Genomic DNA, 15,468 nt, shown 5'->3' on the forward strand with positions numbered 1-15,468 from the left:
TGGTGAGAGATTCTGTGGTCCGGATTGAGGTTGGAAGTTCATTCCACCACTGAGGAACAGTTAGTTTGAATGTTCTTGAAAGGGACCTTGAGCCACGCTGAGTAGGTACTACTAAGCATCGGTCGTTGATTGATCACAGACTGCTTGAGGGAATGTAAGCCTTCAGGAGAGAGTTGAGGTAGGGGGGTGCTGTTCCAGACAAGGTCTTGTAGGTGAGCATCAAGGCCTTGAATTTGATGCGGGCGGCTGCAGGAAGCCAGTGGAGGGAGATGAAGAGGGGTGTGACATGGGTTCTCTTGGGCTGGTTGAAGACGAGGCGTACTGCTGAATTCTGAATCATTTGAAGGGGTTTGATGGAGCTGGCCAGGAGACCCGAGAGTAGTGAGTTGCAGTAGTCCAGTTTAGAGATAACAAGAACCTGGACTAGTATCTGTGTAATATGTTCGGTGAGGTAGGGTCTGATTTTCTTGATGTTGTACAGGATAAACCTACAGGACCGTGCAGTTGTTGAGATGTGGTCTGTAAAGGTTAAGCTGTTATCGAGAATCACCCCAAGGTTCCTGGTCGTCCTGGCTGTCTTGAGTGTGGTTGAGCCGAGCTGTACAGTGAGGTTGTGGTTGATTGAGGGACAGGCTGGGATGACGAGAAGCTCAGATTTTGACAGGTTGAGCTTAAGGTGGTGTTCCCTCATCCAGACCGAGATGTCCGACAGGCAAGCAGAGACACGTGCAGAGACGGATGGATCGTCAGGCTGAAAGGACAAATAGAGCTGGGTGTCATCAGCATAGCAATGATATGAGAAGCCATGAGACTCAATCACCTGCCCCAGAGATGTAGTGTAGATAGAAAAGAGCAGTGGACCCAGAACTGACCCCTTTGGAATGACAGTTGTGAGTTGCTGAGTTTCAGAAATACCTCCCCTCCATGATACCTTGAAGGATCTGTATGAGAGATAAGATTCCACCCAGCGCAGAACCGTTCCGGTGATGCCCAGTCTGGAGAGAGTGATTGAAGGAATCAGACTGAAACCTGTAACATTTGTGATGAGCTGTTTTTCCTTTCAACTATTTTGATTGAAAAGCTAGAAGTTATATTTGTCTGGCTATGACAGAAACGTAATATACACCAATCAGCCATAACATTAAAACCACTGACAGGCGACATGAAGAACATTGATTATCTTGTTACAATGGCACATGTCAAGGTATGGGATATATTAGGCAGCAAGTGAACCTTCAGTTCTCAAAGTGATGTGTTGGAAGCAGGAAAAATGGGCAGGAAAAATCTGAGCAACTTTGACAAGGGACAAATTGTCATGGGTAGACGGTTGGGTCAGAGCATCTCCAAAACAGCAGGTGTTGTGGGGTGTTCCCGGTATGCAGTGGTTAGTACCGGACAAAAGTGGTCCAAGGAAGGACAACCAGTGAACTGGCGACAATGTCATGGGCATCCAAGGCTTGTTGATGGTAAATCACACAAGAGCTACTGTAAAACAAATCGCTGAAAAGGTCAATGCTGGCAATGATAGAAAGGTGTCAGAACACACAGTGCATGGCAGCTTGATGTGTATGGTGCTGCGTAGCTGCAGACCGGTCAGAGTGCCCATGCTGACCCCGGTCCACCACAGAGAGCACCTACAATGGGTACGTGAGCTTCAGAACTTTACCATGGAGCAATGGAAAAAGGTGGCCTAGTCTGATGCATCACATTTTCTTTTACATCATATGTACAGCTGGGTGTGTGTGCATCGCTTACCTTAAAAACAGGCGGCACCAGGATGCACTATGGGAAGAAGGCAAGCTTGCAGAAGCAGTGTGATGCTCTGGGCAATGTTCTGCTGGGAAACCTTAGGTCCTGGCATTCATGTGGATGTTACTTTGACACGATCCACCTACCTAAACATTGTTGCAAAACCAAGTACACCCCTTCAAGTCTTCACTGGTAAAAGTTGTCCATTAGATTTATTTGTGACCAGCTGTCATAGATTCCTAAACACTTATAAAGTGATTTAACCCATACATGTACACAATGGCTGAATGCTTGTGAATAAATGCTCACCTATATCTACCAGTATCCTGCTATCAAAGATCTCTTGGAGAGATAAGAATATTTCTGCCTTCTAATCGAGACGAAGAGTACACTAAGTACCATCTCATGGAACTGATTATCTGCTGTTGGGTATTATGTGCAAAACGGTTTGTTTATAATGATGTGGAACTGATACATTCAAATTGCACTTGAAAACTGTCTACTTCCTCATGGCTTCACCCCGTTCTGTTGGTGTAGTTCTGTCTACTATTGTAGCAACATGCTTTTGCTACTATTTTCACAGTAGTTAATGAAAAAATAATGGTAGTTACTGAGTAATATGCTTTATGGTGAGTAACTTAATAATAACCAGGAGCTTGTGGGGTTAAACAGATCATGCCTGGTCAAAAAACAGTAATGGATAAAAAAAACAAAAAAACAACAACACCATAAACTCATCAAAATTGTTAACCATATTCTTTTTATTTACAGAGGGAACTATCTAGAAAACCATTCTGTATGTCAATATTTACAGATATTCCTATGAACACTATACATCCATATAATATTAGATTGAAATTGCCACTTATGTACAGATGAGATACAGATGATGGAAGATGGCTATGTATCTATGTTCAGTGTCCATTTATTTACAAAGTTACCCGTTTCCATTTCCATTATTATCCAAGTGGAGAAATACAATACTCCTATACTCCTGAGTAATGCTGTTTACAGGCACGTCATCAGTCTCTTTCTTTACTGAATATTTTCACGACTTTTTCAGAACCCAGTGCCTGTCATTGCTGAGCTTGTTGTCACCATGACTTCCTCATTCATACATTAACTCAGAGGGTTACTTAGTAAATCACAATCCATCCAATACAGGACTTCGCTGATTTTTTTTTATGACCATTGCGGCCAAAAATGCTTGATTTTGCCGCGGCTTTTTTCAAAACATTTTTGGGCTTTTTCTAGGAAAACTACTAGAATTTGTGAAATTACAATTGCACAAAATTGTTTTGCGCAGTCTTTTGCAGTGATGTTTGTTGGTAAATGAGACCTTTTAGTTGTACTTGTGTTCAACGCACGTGAATTGAAGAGGGCTTTGGCTGAGTGCACATTATGATGACATCACATGGCGCCTTGTGATGACATGACATGATGCATCTTGGCCCAAATCTGTGGAAAATCAGCAGTCATTTAGAAAAATTGCAAGCTCCTAGGTTCCTTGATTTTGCGTTCATTTCTGCGATCGCAAAATTGCAAAATCCTGGAGGGACTGACAATCTATCCAATACAATTATGAATGCAAGACAGTCCTTTAATGAAGTAGTTCTTAAAAACGCAACAGTGTTGTGCAAAGATTTAAGACTAAGCTGCTAGAAATCAGAGCCAGACGTTGTCACTGTCAGTCCACTACTGGCCATTTTCAGAGTACAGCATTATGTAATTTAGATGCAGGCATCATAGTTTGGGTGTAAAAGGCTAGATTTTGGTTCCAGGCTCACGCCACTTGCCACAACCTCTTTAACGGGCACATAGAGTTTTCCTCCACCTAGGCTCTGTGGTGCAAGAGAGACACAGGCATATTAGTAGTTCAACAATAAGTTGTCATGTCTTTCTTCACCTCTGTCAGGTGTTTATCTGTCTATCTGTTTCAGTTTGGTTACCTTTGAAAGTCCATCAGAAGTACTGTTAAGCATATCCTTGAAAAACAGGGATGGTTCAGGAATCTTTGGGAGAATGATATCCTTGTTCCTGTGGAAGCATTGATAAAATAATAAATGCTTGCATTAAACAATAAGAACCGTTGATATCAGTCCAGTCTAGAAAAAGTGAAGGTCCTTGAAAAACAGAAATACTCATAAGTAATTAAAATAATGTCTAAACAATATTTTAAAAGGACAGGGCAGTAAATGACAGTGAAGTACCACTCATTTTAATTAAACTATTAAAAATGCTGACTTAACACACAAAGTAAACAGCTGAAGAATGAATAATGATAATTACCTCCTAAACAGCACTATAGCTGCAATGAGACAGCAGCACACTATTAAAGGGGTGACAATCATAGCCACCTTAAATGCCAAATTTGGGTCACCATCTTCACCTACAGAAGAAAGGAATTTGCTTATCAGTTAATTAATCCGTGTAATCAGAATATATTACCTGTTTAGAGACACAGTACATACGTCTTAACCTACAGCCAAAACCATAGCACGTCTAAAAATATACTGTACATGTCAGACTGGATTTTGGCTTTGATGAACAGATCAGAGTCTTAAGTAGAATGTTAACTGTGGTCCAAATTGTAGTGATTTAATGTATTGAGAAGTGTAGAAGTCTAGAAAGGTGATATATTACCATAATACTCAGGTTCGCTCATCTCACTCTCAATGTTCTGGTCCCCCCCACAGTAGTTAGTGTATACGACCTGCCCTCGAACAGTGTACTTGCAGGCTGGGTCGTATTCCACACGTGTGGAGCTATTTTCTATGAACACTTCATTCTACACATCCACACACAAAAATCGTCATGCAAATAACTGAAAAGGTTTGGTTTGTAGAATTTGTTACTACTAATTTTGATATCTACAAGTCACAGCTTATTATTCTGCTATTCATTGTAAAGTATATTATTCAGTAACTACACACATTGTTCAGGAGAGCAATCTGGAAAGGCATGTGGTTACAAGAGTATTAAAGTACACTCAGCACCCACTTTATTAGGAACAACTGTACACCTGTATAAAATCATGCAGATGCAGGTCAAGAGCTTCAGTTAATGTTCACATCAAACATCGGAATGAAGAAAAACACTATACTAGTGTGATCTCTCTGACTTTGGTTGTGGTATGGATGTTGGTAGAAGATGGGCTGGTTTGAGTATTTCAGAAACTGCTTATCTCCTCAGATTTCACAAACAACTAGTCTCTACTAGAGATGCACCATACTAAATTTCTCAGCCGATACCGATAACCAATTATTCAGAGTGTTATCAGCCGATAGTGATAGTTCTGCCTTTTATGCCTTCTTTTAAATTAATAATAATTAATTCAACAATTCTGAAGAAAATGCTAACTTTATTCTCTCCATTTCAACAAGTTGTTTCACAGTAAATGGTCTCATAAACAGAAAACACATTACTCTAATCAACATTAACACATGAACTAAATTCTGAAGATTAAAGTAAGATTTCTTAACTTATTGAATGTTATTAATTCATATTAACATTGACTGGAATCTAAAAAACCTCCTGTTAGTCTCACATTCACTCACCACAAACAAGCATTTCTACTTTATCACTGAACATCAAACTGGTAATATATAATATCAACTTTTTTTTTGATGATATATTATATACAAATATATTTTTCTGTGCAATATATACTTTTTGGACAACTAATCTTCATTTAAATCTTTCAACAGTGTACTGGTGCTTTAATTCAGGATTTAAATTTTATTCAATTTAAATTGCGGGAAAAAGAGACATCATTTTTACACACAGCACGAATTTGATGTGTTTTCCCGCCCTCTTTTGATTGACAGGATATAATCGGCCAGGATCATCGGATGTTTTTAAATTATCGGCCAATGGCCCATAGCGGGAAACATAGCCTTTATCAGGCGATACATTGGTGCATCTCTAGTCTGTAGAGTTTACACAGAATGAATGCGTAAAACTAAAAAACATTGAGTGAGAAACAGTTCTGTAGGTGGAAACACCTTGTTGATAAGAGAGGTCAAAGAAAAATGGCTAGATTGTTTCAAGCTGCCAAGAAGGATGTAGCATATATATAATTACTCACTGGCACCGTGATGAACAGAAAAGCATCAAAGCATGCACAAAATATCGAACCTTGCGGTGGATGGGCTACAACAGCACAGGTCCACATCAGGTTCCACTCCTGTCTCACCAAACTGGACAGTTAAAGACTGGAAAAATAGCTCATTTTATTTTATTTTTTTAAATCCAGATTTGGGTGAGTCTGTGCCCAAGATAGCCTCAGATTCCTGTTCTTGGCTGACAGGAGTAGAACCTGATGTGGTCTTCAGTGTCATGTAACAGGAAACTCAGTTCCCAACAGCCACTGCACTGCACTACATGTCACATGACCACCTGCACTTGATTCATGTTTCTGTTAATGGGCACTCTTCTATATATAGCCATTGTCTGCACTGTTTCCCTGTCTTTCGTTGTCCTAGACTACCATGTTCCATGTTTCCGTGTTTTGTTTCATGCCACAGTATTTTGCCTAGTTGTCTTAGTGTCTATGTTTTGTTGTTTGTTTATATAATAAATGTTTTCATCTGCGATTGCTTCCGAGCCCATCCTTGATTCGTGACAGAACGAAAGACCTTCAATCGGAAGCAGCAGTTCACCAGGATGGATGACTGGGGCGTCAGGATGCCACCGATGTTCGTGGAGTACTTCGCCGCGCTACGCCAAGAGGCGGTGGATTACCAAGCTGCGCTACGAAAGCAGCAGGTCGCCAGGAATTACCTGGCCTTCAACTCACCTCCCATGTTCATGAAGGACTACGCCATGCCACGCCAACAGGAGGGGGAGTCTGTGGTCGGGGCTAATACCATCTCCGACCCTCCCTCCCCTATTATGGGTCTCGTTCAGCCTGCCCGCTCTGCTGAGGATGCCGCTCCCTTTCCTGTTCCGCCGAGGACGCCGCTTCACTTTCCTGTTCCGCCGAGGACGCCGCTTCGCTTTCCTGTTCCGCCGAGGACGTCGCTCCGCTTTCCTGTTCCGCCGAGGACGTCGTTCCGCTTTCCTGCACCGCCGAGTACAGCGCTCCGCCTTCCTGCTCGGCTGTGGACGTCGCTCCGCCTTCCTGCTCGGCTGTGGACGTCTCTCTGCCGTCCTGCTCGGCTGAGGTCGTCTCTCTGCCGTCCTGCTCGGCTGAGGTCGTCTCTCTACCGTCCTGCTTTGCGGAGGACATCGCTCTGCCTTCCTGCTCGGCTGAGGTCGTCGCTCTGCCGTCCTGCTCGGCTGAGGTCGTCTCTCTGCCTTCCTGCTCGGCTGTGGACGTCGCTCCGCTTTCCTGCTCGGCTGTGGACGTCGCTCCGCTTTCCTGCTCGGCTGTGGACGTCGCTTCACCTTCCTGCTCGGCTGAGGTCATCGCTCCGCCATCCTGCTTTGCAGAGGATATCGCTCTGCCATCCTGCTTTGTGGAGGACGTCGCTCTGCCTCCATGTTCCGCTGAAGACGTCATTCCTCTTCTTTGCTGCGTGCCGTATATCACCCCCCCTTCCTGCTCCACGGAGGACATCGTTCCCCCCTCATGCTCCGCGGAGAGCATCGTTCCTCCCTTTTGCCTCGCGGAGAACCTCGCTCCTCTCCCTGGCCTCGTGGAGAACCTCGGTCCCCTCTATGGCCTTGCGGAAATCTTTGAGCTTCCCTCGGGCCTGGCGGAGAACTTCGCTCCCCTCTCCTGTCCTGCGGAGGAAGTTGTCCCGCTGTCCTGCCATGCAGACTTTGCTCTGAGCTCCAGGCTCGCTGGGGGCGTTGCACCTTTTTTTTGCTCTGCTGAGGAGGCCACTCAGTCTCCTGGTTCTTCTGGGCACATTTTGCCCAGGGGGCCTGGACCGCCAGATGGAGGGGGTGCATGTTTGTTCACTCCGGGAGTAGCGCCCTTGGGGGTGGGGGGTGGGGGGGGGGGGTTTGTCATGTATCAGGAAACTCTGGAGTCCAGTTCCCATCAGCCACTGCACTGCACTACATGTCACATAACCACCTGCACCTGATTCACGTTTCTGTTAATGAGCACTCTTGTGTTTATATAGCCATTGTCTGCACTGTTTCTCTGTCTTTCATTGTCTTAGACTATGTTTCCGTGTTTTGTTTCATGCCACAGTATTTTGCCTAGTTGTCTTAGTGTCTATGTTTTGTTGTTTGTTTATATAATAAATGTTTTCATCTGCGATTGCTTCCGAGCCCATCCTTGATTCGTGACATTCGGCTGTTGTAGCCCATCCACATCAAGCTTTGATGTGTTGTGAGTTCTGAGATGCTTTTCTGCTCACCACAGTTATAAAGAGTGCTTATTTGAGTTACTGTCGACTTCCTGTCAGCTCAAACCAATCTGGTCATTGTACTCTGAAACTCTAGCAACCGTTGTGGGTGAAAATTCAAGGAGAACAGCAGTATCTGAAATACGCAAACCAGCCCATCTAGCAACAACAACCATGCCACGGTTACAGTCACAGAGATCACACTTTTTCCTCATTCTGATGTTTGTTGTGAACATTAACTGAAGCTCTGACCTGTATCTGCATGCTTTTATGCCCCGTGCTGCTGCCACATGATTAGATAATTGTATAATTGCATAAATGAGCAGGTGTATAGGTGTTCCTTTCAAAGTAACAGGTGTGTGTATATCCATTGCATGCTGCTAAATTAAACATATATAAATTCATAAATCTCATAAGCATTTAGCGTAAGACAATTTCAATGCAATCCCAGAGAAAGGTCTCTAAAATACAGTGTGTCAAGTGTGTGTCGAATTTATGTATGTAGTAGTGAATATGTTTATTGGTTTTATATGGGCTATTTATAATTCACATTAATAAACAGCAAAGCACATACAACACCGATGTCTCACCTTTTCACTGCATTTGTTGTATATATACTTGTATTTCCAACATTGTGGTGCTAGGAAATTTGGAGTGCTTGCTTGAAAATGGAGACGTTCAGCTTCCTGTGTGATGTAGACCTTGGGCTTAGGCGGCTTCACTGCTAAATAAAAGAGACAGAGAATACCCAATGGAAAATTTTATGTGACAATTTTAATATTCGACAAAAATCAAAGTATAAAACAAAAATTTGTATTGGTTTATGCATATATAAAATACAAAAAAAAAGTTTCAAAAATGTCCAGTATGGTTTTAACACAGTTTTAGTCCCTACTAGGTTTAGAGTAATTTTCAATATATAGGCAAACATCACTTACACAATATTTTATAAAAATAAGTCAGTAGTACAAATAAGTCAGTAGTACAAATTAAAAATATAAGTTGGCAAACTTGAAAGAAAGAGAAAAAAATGAAGAAGGAAAATCCCCACCTGAGACATGTATGTCTATCATAAACTTGTTGGAAATCAGGTGATTTTCTCCAGTTCCATTGATTACAAAGTAAACCCTTTCATGAGGCGTAAGGTCTTTGTCATCCAGATGGCAACCTGTCTTCAGGATTCCAGACGTTAGATATGACTTACAGTGCTTTAGGGGTTTTTTCTCTTGCCTATGGGATAATACGTGTATTAGTCCATTAGTGTTCAGGCAAAAAAATCCCCCAAAAAACAAGAAATATATGCTGCTGCAAATACCAAAAAGGCTCAATTAAAGACTTTAAAATAATAACTAAAATAAATAACAGGAATGAAAGACACCAAGCCATTCTTTAAGCCAGGTCTCACCTGTAAAAGAGCTGAAGGTCAGGGGTATATCTGACTATAGTCCATGTGCAGTTCATCTTATTATTAGCATAATAAGCACAACTAAAATTCTTCACTAAGGCTGCAATACAAGAAGGCAGTGAGTACAGTGTCTTTGCCCACAAGAAATGACCATTATCTAACTGAATCATGTAATTATTCTTAAGGCCTCAATAGGTTTAATAATGTTCTTAAATCTTTAATGACTCATAATTAAAATTTGTTTGGAACATTTTGCATTATAGGCTTTAGAAAAGGTGAAATAGATACATTATAAAGTCTACAAGTAGCAGAACGTGCTATTAATGGACCCTAATACATAAGACATAAAACTAAAACACATAATGATAATATATTAGCATTAAACACTATGCAGGGTACACTCTGTTGGTTGGTTACCTAGAGGTGGAGATAGCTCTTTGTATATTTCTTTGCTGGCTTTTTTTTCTTCACAGACCATAGGGTTTGTTGTTATGCCCATGCATATTTCACACTCTTTAGAAATTGGATATTCACAGATCAAATTCTCTGTTCGCAATTTATATGAAGCATTTTGTCTGGGAGGACATTTCTGCTGAGAAGACAAAATAGTTTTGGGGTTTGGGCGAAACAGTGGAAGTGGAAGGTACACAGAAAACATATCCATGTAAAACGTGTTCTTACAAGTTAGCTTTAAATTCCTATCAGAATGGATCAGGAAAGGACGGCAATGGAGTAATGGCTCACCTCATAATATATTGCTAAAGTATAGTTCACTTTACATTTTGCATCCAAGCCAGCTGGTTCCCTCCAGTTTACACTCACAGACAAACTTCTTGGGTGCCATGACAGGCTGAAGTTTTCTGGTGGAGGTAAATTGCCTTCAACAAGAAGAAAACCCCCCCACATGTATTAGAAAGATAATAAAGCACATATGAATTATAATAAATGTTTTTAAAAGGTTTCATTGGGAGATGCATGTCTTACATGTGCAACACGGGTTTAACACATTGACCTGAACTTTGCAACCTATGGCATTATGAAATTCCCCTTGTGTTTATGATGGAGAAAAACACCTTGTTCCTGATTGTAATTAATGATTACATGACATGCAAGGTATAAAGAAAAGAAAAACACCGCTCAAGAACGAGAAAAGCCTGTTGAACTGTAGACTAAAGTGAACGAAACAAAATAGGTCATGTGACAAAAACTGAGGTACATGAAATTATACACAGTTCTTATTATTGTTGTCTCCTGTCCTATTCGGTAAATTATTTTTTACTCATATTCTACATCATTATCTAATGATCTTTTTTTTTTTTTTTTTTCTTTCTTCAAGCTCACAATTTTTCTTAAGTTTCTCCCCCTTTCTCCTGAAGCTGAAGTGACAAGTTGATATTCCAGATTGTTTAACACTGCTGGGGAGCGTTATGTATTCACGTCTAAGAAAAAAGGTTTAAAAAAAAAAAGTTTTAAAAAAGGTTCTTTAAGAGTTCTCCAAGATGTACATTAGGGTTACAAATGTAAACTTTAAAGAGTGTATTTGCATATACGAGTTAGATTAATGATTAGACAATTAGATTAGAATTAATTAGATGATTTACATTAGATTAGCCTATTAAATTTTAATTATTTTCTTCAGCATTGACTTAGATTACTCTGCTGGGGGGGGGGGGGGGAGAAAAAAAAACAGTAGAAACCAGTACAGAAATTCTAACAGTTAAAACCATTACAAACCATTCACCATTACCGGTCCTTAATGGTATCCACTAGACATAACATGCCACCAATAGAAGTCAACAAATTACCAGTAGAGACCCACAGGGACCATTAAAACCATTACAAATCCTTTTATAACTATTAAAACCCTTACAAATCCTTTTATAACTATTAATACCCTTACAAATCCTTTTATAACTATTAAAACCCTTACAAATCCTTTTATAACTATTAATACCCTTACAAATCCTTTTATAACTATTAAAACCCTTACAAATCCTTTTATAACTATTTAAACCCTTACAAATCCTTTTATAACTATTAAAACCATTACAAATCCTTTTATAACTATTAAAACCATTACAAATCCTTTTATAACTATTAAAACCATTACAAATCCTTTTATAACTATTAAAACCATTACAAATCCTATGAGGGTTTCTGTTGTTGTTGGTTTTGTATTTCCAGCAGAGAATTACGTTTTAATTAATCTCAGATACAGTAGCCTAGAACAATATCCTTTTTAAAAATACATTCATTTCTTTTTATCTTTATTATTATTATTATTATTATTATTCTCAATCGAAGTTGTGTTAATGCCAGCGAGGCCAGAGGCCAGATGCCAGATGAACGGGTGGTCGTGTCGGATTTTCGGGAAGTCCATACAGGATATGCAGATTTCCACAAGGAGCTCGGCTGCACTCCTCCCATTCCCTGTTTCACGGAAAACCAAACCTCTGAACCGGACTGTAAATTCACCAGCAGCTAAACATGCTGAAGAAATTACCTGAAATACTGTCCACTCCAACGAGGGTGAAGGACAAGCAGATCAGCACCACAGAGCCCTCCGAGCCGAGGAGCACCATATCAGCTCTCTGAGGGAAGGAAATCCTCCGGTATTTTCCTCAAAAGCACTTCATGTGCCTTTAAAAACAATCTCTTTTCCTGTGAGATGAAGTGAACTCAGAGACACGCTTAATCCGATATAACCGCATTCAAAACAAACCGAGATTACGGTTTAAATGCGGTTTGATGCGATAGAAACATCCAGCCAGCACGTCGCGTTTGTAATGCAAGCAGCTCTAATCGTCTCTTGGTTTGTCAAGATAAGTGGGCGGGGCTTCCTGCTACTGGGGAAGGACTGTATTACAGACACACACAGAGAGCGAGAGAGAGGTCTATGGCGCAATACCAAATGCCTCCCACTTCCCATGTCCACAGCGCTGTGAAGGTTTCTAACACGGGGAAATTGGGAAACTCTTTTTATGCTGAACGAAATATTGGACTGCGAAATAGTTTATATATATATATATATATATATATATATATATATATATATATATATATATATATATATATATATTTTGGACACGCATGTTGTGTCACAGATTTGTAGGATGCGTTAAAGCCATGACACACAGGATTACGGGAATTTATGTATTTATTATGGACCATTAGATTATCTGAGACGTCTTTACTGGCTTATCATATCCACATTATCACATGTATAGGACAGAACACGGAATACTTCCCATTTAAATCTTATAAAGGCTTACATATCTTTCAATTGGCAAGAAAACAGTACTGATAAAGTGTGAATGTAAAGGACCTATCAATCCAAATGCCTGCCATGTGTGATACATACAGTACACTCTTTACAGCACATATTCCAGTGTCTACAGTTAGGATCTGTACTTATTAAGCATACATACCAGTTTGCGTAATATAGTTTGTGTGGCTGTGTGTTGAGTTATTTTGAGGGGACAGCAAATTTACACTGTTGCACAAGCTGTATACTCACTACATTACATTGTAGCAAAGTGTCATTTCTTCAGTGTTGTCACATGAAAAGATATAAGCAAATATTTACAAAAATGTGAGGGGTGTACTCACTTTTATAAGATACTATGTGTGTGTGTGTGTATGTATGTGTGTGTGTATATATATATATATATATATACACACACACACACACACACACACACACACACACACAATTTCTACATAATTCTCCTTCCTCCTTATCTTATGTATAGTGTAGGCCTATGCTTTTGTAGTGTAAAGAACCTGGGCCTCACAACATGCATTTTAATGTACAATTTTCCCTGACAAAGAAACTTGAACTTGAATAGCCACCTGAGGATCCAGTGGAAAAACACATTTGAAGAGGTTAAACAGACAGACAATAAGGAAATACATAATTTGTTTTTTTGTAGGTTAAAGGTTTCCTCTCAAGATTTTCCTTTCAAATATACATGCCAACGACAGCCATTGTTTCTTAAAAAAAATTTATTCTTCAGATAGCAAATAACAAACAATAAAGTACTTTGAATTCGTCTGCAAATACCAGAAACGAAACAAAATTGAGTAAAACCAAGATAACTGCTTGCAGCTGTTGCTTTGTTCTCAATGAACAGTCGTACATTCACTTACAGTCCTGGGTGACATATAACAGCAGCACTTAGAGAAATAATCCAGTCTTTGAGAGGATGTTGTTCCTGAATAGAGTAAGATGAAGACTTAAACTAGTAAATCCTGCTCAATCCAACCTGCTACATAGCCTAGCACTGGCGAAACCGTTACACTGCTGTTGGCCTCATATGAAGGATTATTTCCCACAATAATGAAATCAGTGGAAACAATCAGCCAATTTGATTATCAATTTAACAAGACTTGTACTGATTACCGACAGGCAATGCATACAAGTTTTCTTCCATGGACCATACATTTTGGTAAACATGAAAAAGATATCTTAATTCAAATTGAAATTAAAATCTTATATCCTGATATCTGTAAAACTGCTTTGTGACACTGCTTTGTTAAAAGTGCTTTACAAATAAAATTGAACTGAATATCTTGAAACTATCCATATTAATGCTTCTCCAGGCTGTGCGTTTAAGAATTCAGACACAGTAGTCAGATTATTAGCATGTAATCATCTGTGCAGGTCAATTTGCTCATGTTTAAGCACTTCACCACACCAGACATCACCACAGTTGTTCATTGCTCCAACAGAAGCTTTTAAATAACACCCCCCAATAAAGCATAAGGTCATAATACATTTACTGTGTTGTTTGTCACCTATGTCAGTGAACACAGTGATAGTGGTGCTCTCCTAATTAAGACTTCAATGCAAAGAGGAAAACAGATAGATGGAGAGGACTTGAAGGTGTTAAATTTAAAAAACTTAATAAGGATTGTCAAGATTGTAGAGATTCCAAGCTACCAGGCACCACTAAATGAAAATATTATTGACTATGCATAATAATAATAATAATAATAATAATAATAATAATAATAATAATAATGAACACATTTCTAAAGGGAGTGAGCGTTAAAAGGAACATCAAGAAGGCCACAAAAGTATCTTATTAAAATGAAGGTGTTTTAATACATTCTTCAATATAGTTTAAAAAAGTCTTCCCCTTCCCCTGTCTAAATTCATCTCTCCACTGTGTTTATTATTATTATTATTATTATTATTATTATTAACAATGATACTATAGTTCACAAAAACAACAATGCAAAAACAACTACTGACCATTTCATATGAAATACACTGGGAAGTTCAGATGTTGGCTGCTGCTACATGTGATATTGTTGAATATCTATTCATTTTGGGGGAAACATGATGAACAGATGCACTTGCAATAACATGGCACTTTCTTAGAGGCTGACATTTAAGCAATGTTTTAATCCAGAAGAGCGTGGAGCAGGATGCTGAAAGTTTAGGTGTACAGAGGTTTGATTAGTCTTAAATTTAAGAGACATCAGATTTTAGCTGAAACCAGTGGACGTTCCACTGATGGCACTGAACACATGGATGGAGTTCTGCAAGAGGGACCGCATCTCATCCTCCTCAAAGATCTACAGGTTAAAAGACAGGATAACGTAATAAGCATTTAAAGAATTAATAAGTTATTTAGAAACTATAACTTTTATACAGTGCAAAGAATACACAAAACAAGGACTCCAGTCACTATAGTATGTGAAAATGTACTCAGATGTGCTGTATATATGATGTACAAATCTGTGTGCATGCTTCAAAGGATCAAATTGTGTTTGTATTTGAAACAAAGGTTACCTAGCACTCAATCTACAGAGCATGGCAGCACAGAGAGGGAAAGCAGAGATATGTTAGCAAACAGCAGGTGAAGAGAAAACATTTTTCCACTGTTCAGGGCAATAGATAAACAAATGTGCATCACAAATGTGTACAAACAAACAACCACAGAATTGTGAAGATCATCGGCTGTCTTTGTTGGAGAATTTAGACCACAGTGCTACAACATACCG

At 39.6% G+C, this 15,468-nt stretch overlaps 2 protein-coding genes across 5 annotated transcripts in view; both read right to left on the bottom strand.

The window, feature by feature from the left end:
- Nucleotides 1-2,490: 2,490 nt before the first annotated feature.
- On the bottom strand, nt 2,491-12,379 carry LOC128609945 (granulocyte-macrophage colony-stimulating factor receptor subunit alpha). 3 transcript variants are annotated; one of them, XM_053628887.1, is made up of 10 exons: nt 11,960-12,379; nt 10,201-10,334; nt 9,874-10,048; nt 9,457-9,556; nt 9,103-9,281; nt 8,642-8,772; nt 4,393-4,537; nt 4,039-4,138; nt 3,699-3,786; nt 2,491-3,590 (listed from the first exon to the last, which is right to left on the bottom strand). In XM_053628887.1, the coding sequence occupies exons 1-10, from the start codon at nt 12,036-12,038 to the stop codon at nt 3,480-3,482; spliced, it is 1,242 nt and encodes a 413-aa protein (XP_053484862.1). In that variant the 5' UTR covers nt 12,039-12,379; the 3' UTR covers nt 2,491-3,479. The 3 variants fall into 3 exon arrangements, with proteins under 3 accessions (XP_053484862.1, XP_053484860.1, XP_053484861.1); XM_053628885.1 differs by having other exon boundaries at nt 8,642-8,775; nt 11,960-12,378; XM_053628886.1 differs by having other exon boundaries at nt 8,642-8,775; nt 9,874-10,045; nt 11,960-12,377.
- Nucleotides 12,380-13,166: 787 nt separating this feature from the next.
- Nucleotides 13,167-15,468, bottom strand: part of dock11 (dedicator of cytokinesis 11) — an 83,007-nt gene continuing 80,705 nt past the window's right edge. For both annotated transcript variants that reach the window (XM_053628890.1, XM_053628889.1), the window contains one exon: nt 13,167-15,039. In XM_053628890.1, the coding sequence (XP_053484865.1) occupies nt 14,950-15,039 (90 nt within the window). In that variant the 3' untranslated portion in view covers nt 13,167-14,949. The remainder of the gene's footprint in view (nt 15,040-15,468) is intronic.

Source organism: Ictalurus furcatus, chromosome 7 (genome assembly GCF_023375685.1).
Source record: "Ictalurus furcatus strain D&B chromosome 7, Billie_1.0, whole genome shotgun sequence".
In the NCBI taxonomy this organism is placed as follows: Eukaryota; Metazoa; Chordata; class Actinopteri; order Siluriformes; family Ictaluridae; genus Ictalurus; species Ictalurus furcatus.

Bases quoted from the DNA above. Each gene is read 5' to 3' on its own strand.
- LOC128609945 (XM_053628885.1), bottom strand. From the start codon at position 12,038: ATGGTGCTCCTCGGCTCGGAGGGCTCTGTGGTGCTGATCTGCTTGTCC. The intron at 8,776-9,102 runs GTGGGGATTTTC...TCTTTTATTTAG, and splicing joins GATAGACATACATGTCTCAG to CAGTGAAGCCGCCTAAGCCC. The intron at 4,538-8,641 runs GTGAGACATCGG...GTGGATGTGTAG, and splicing joins ACAACAAATGCAGTGAAAAG to AATGAAGTGTTCATAGAAAA.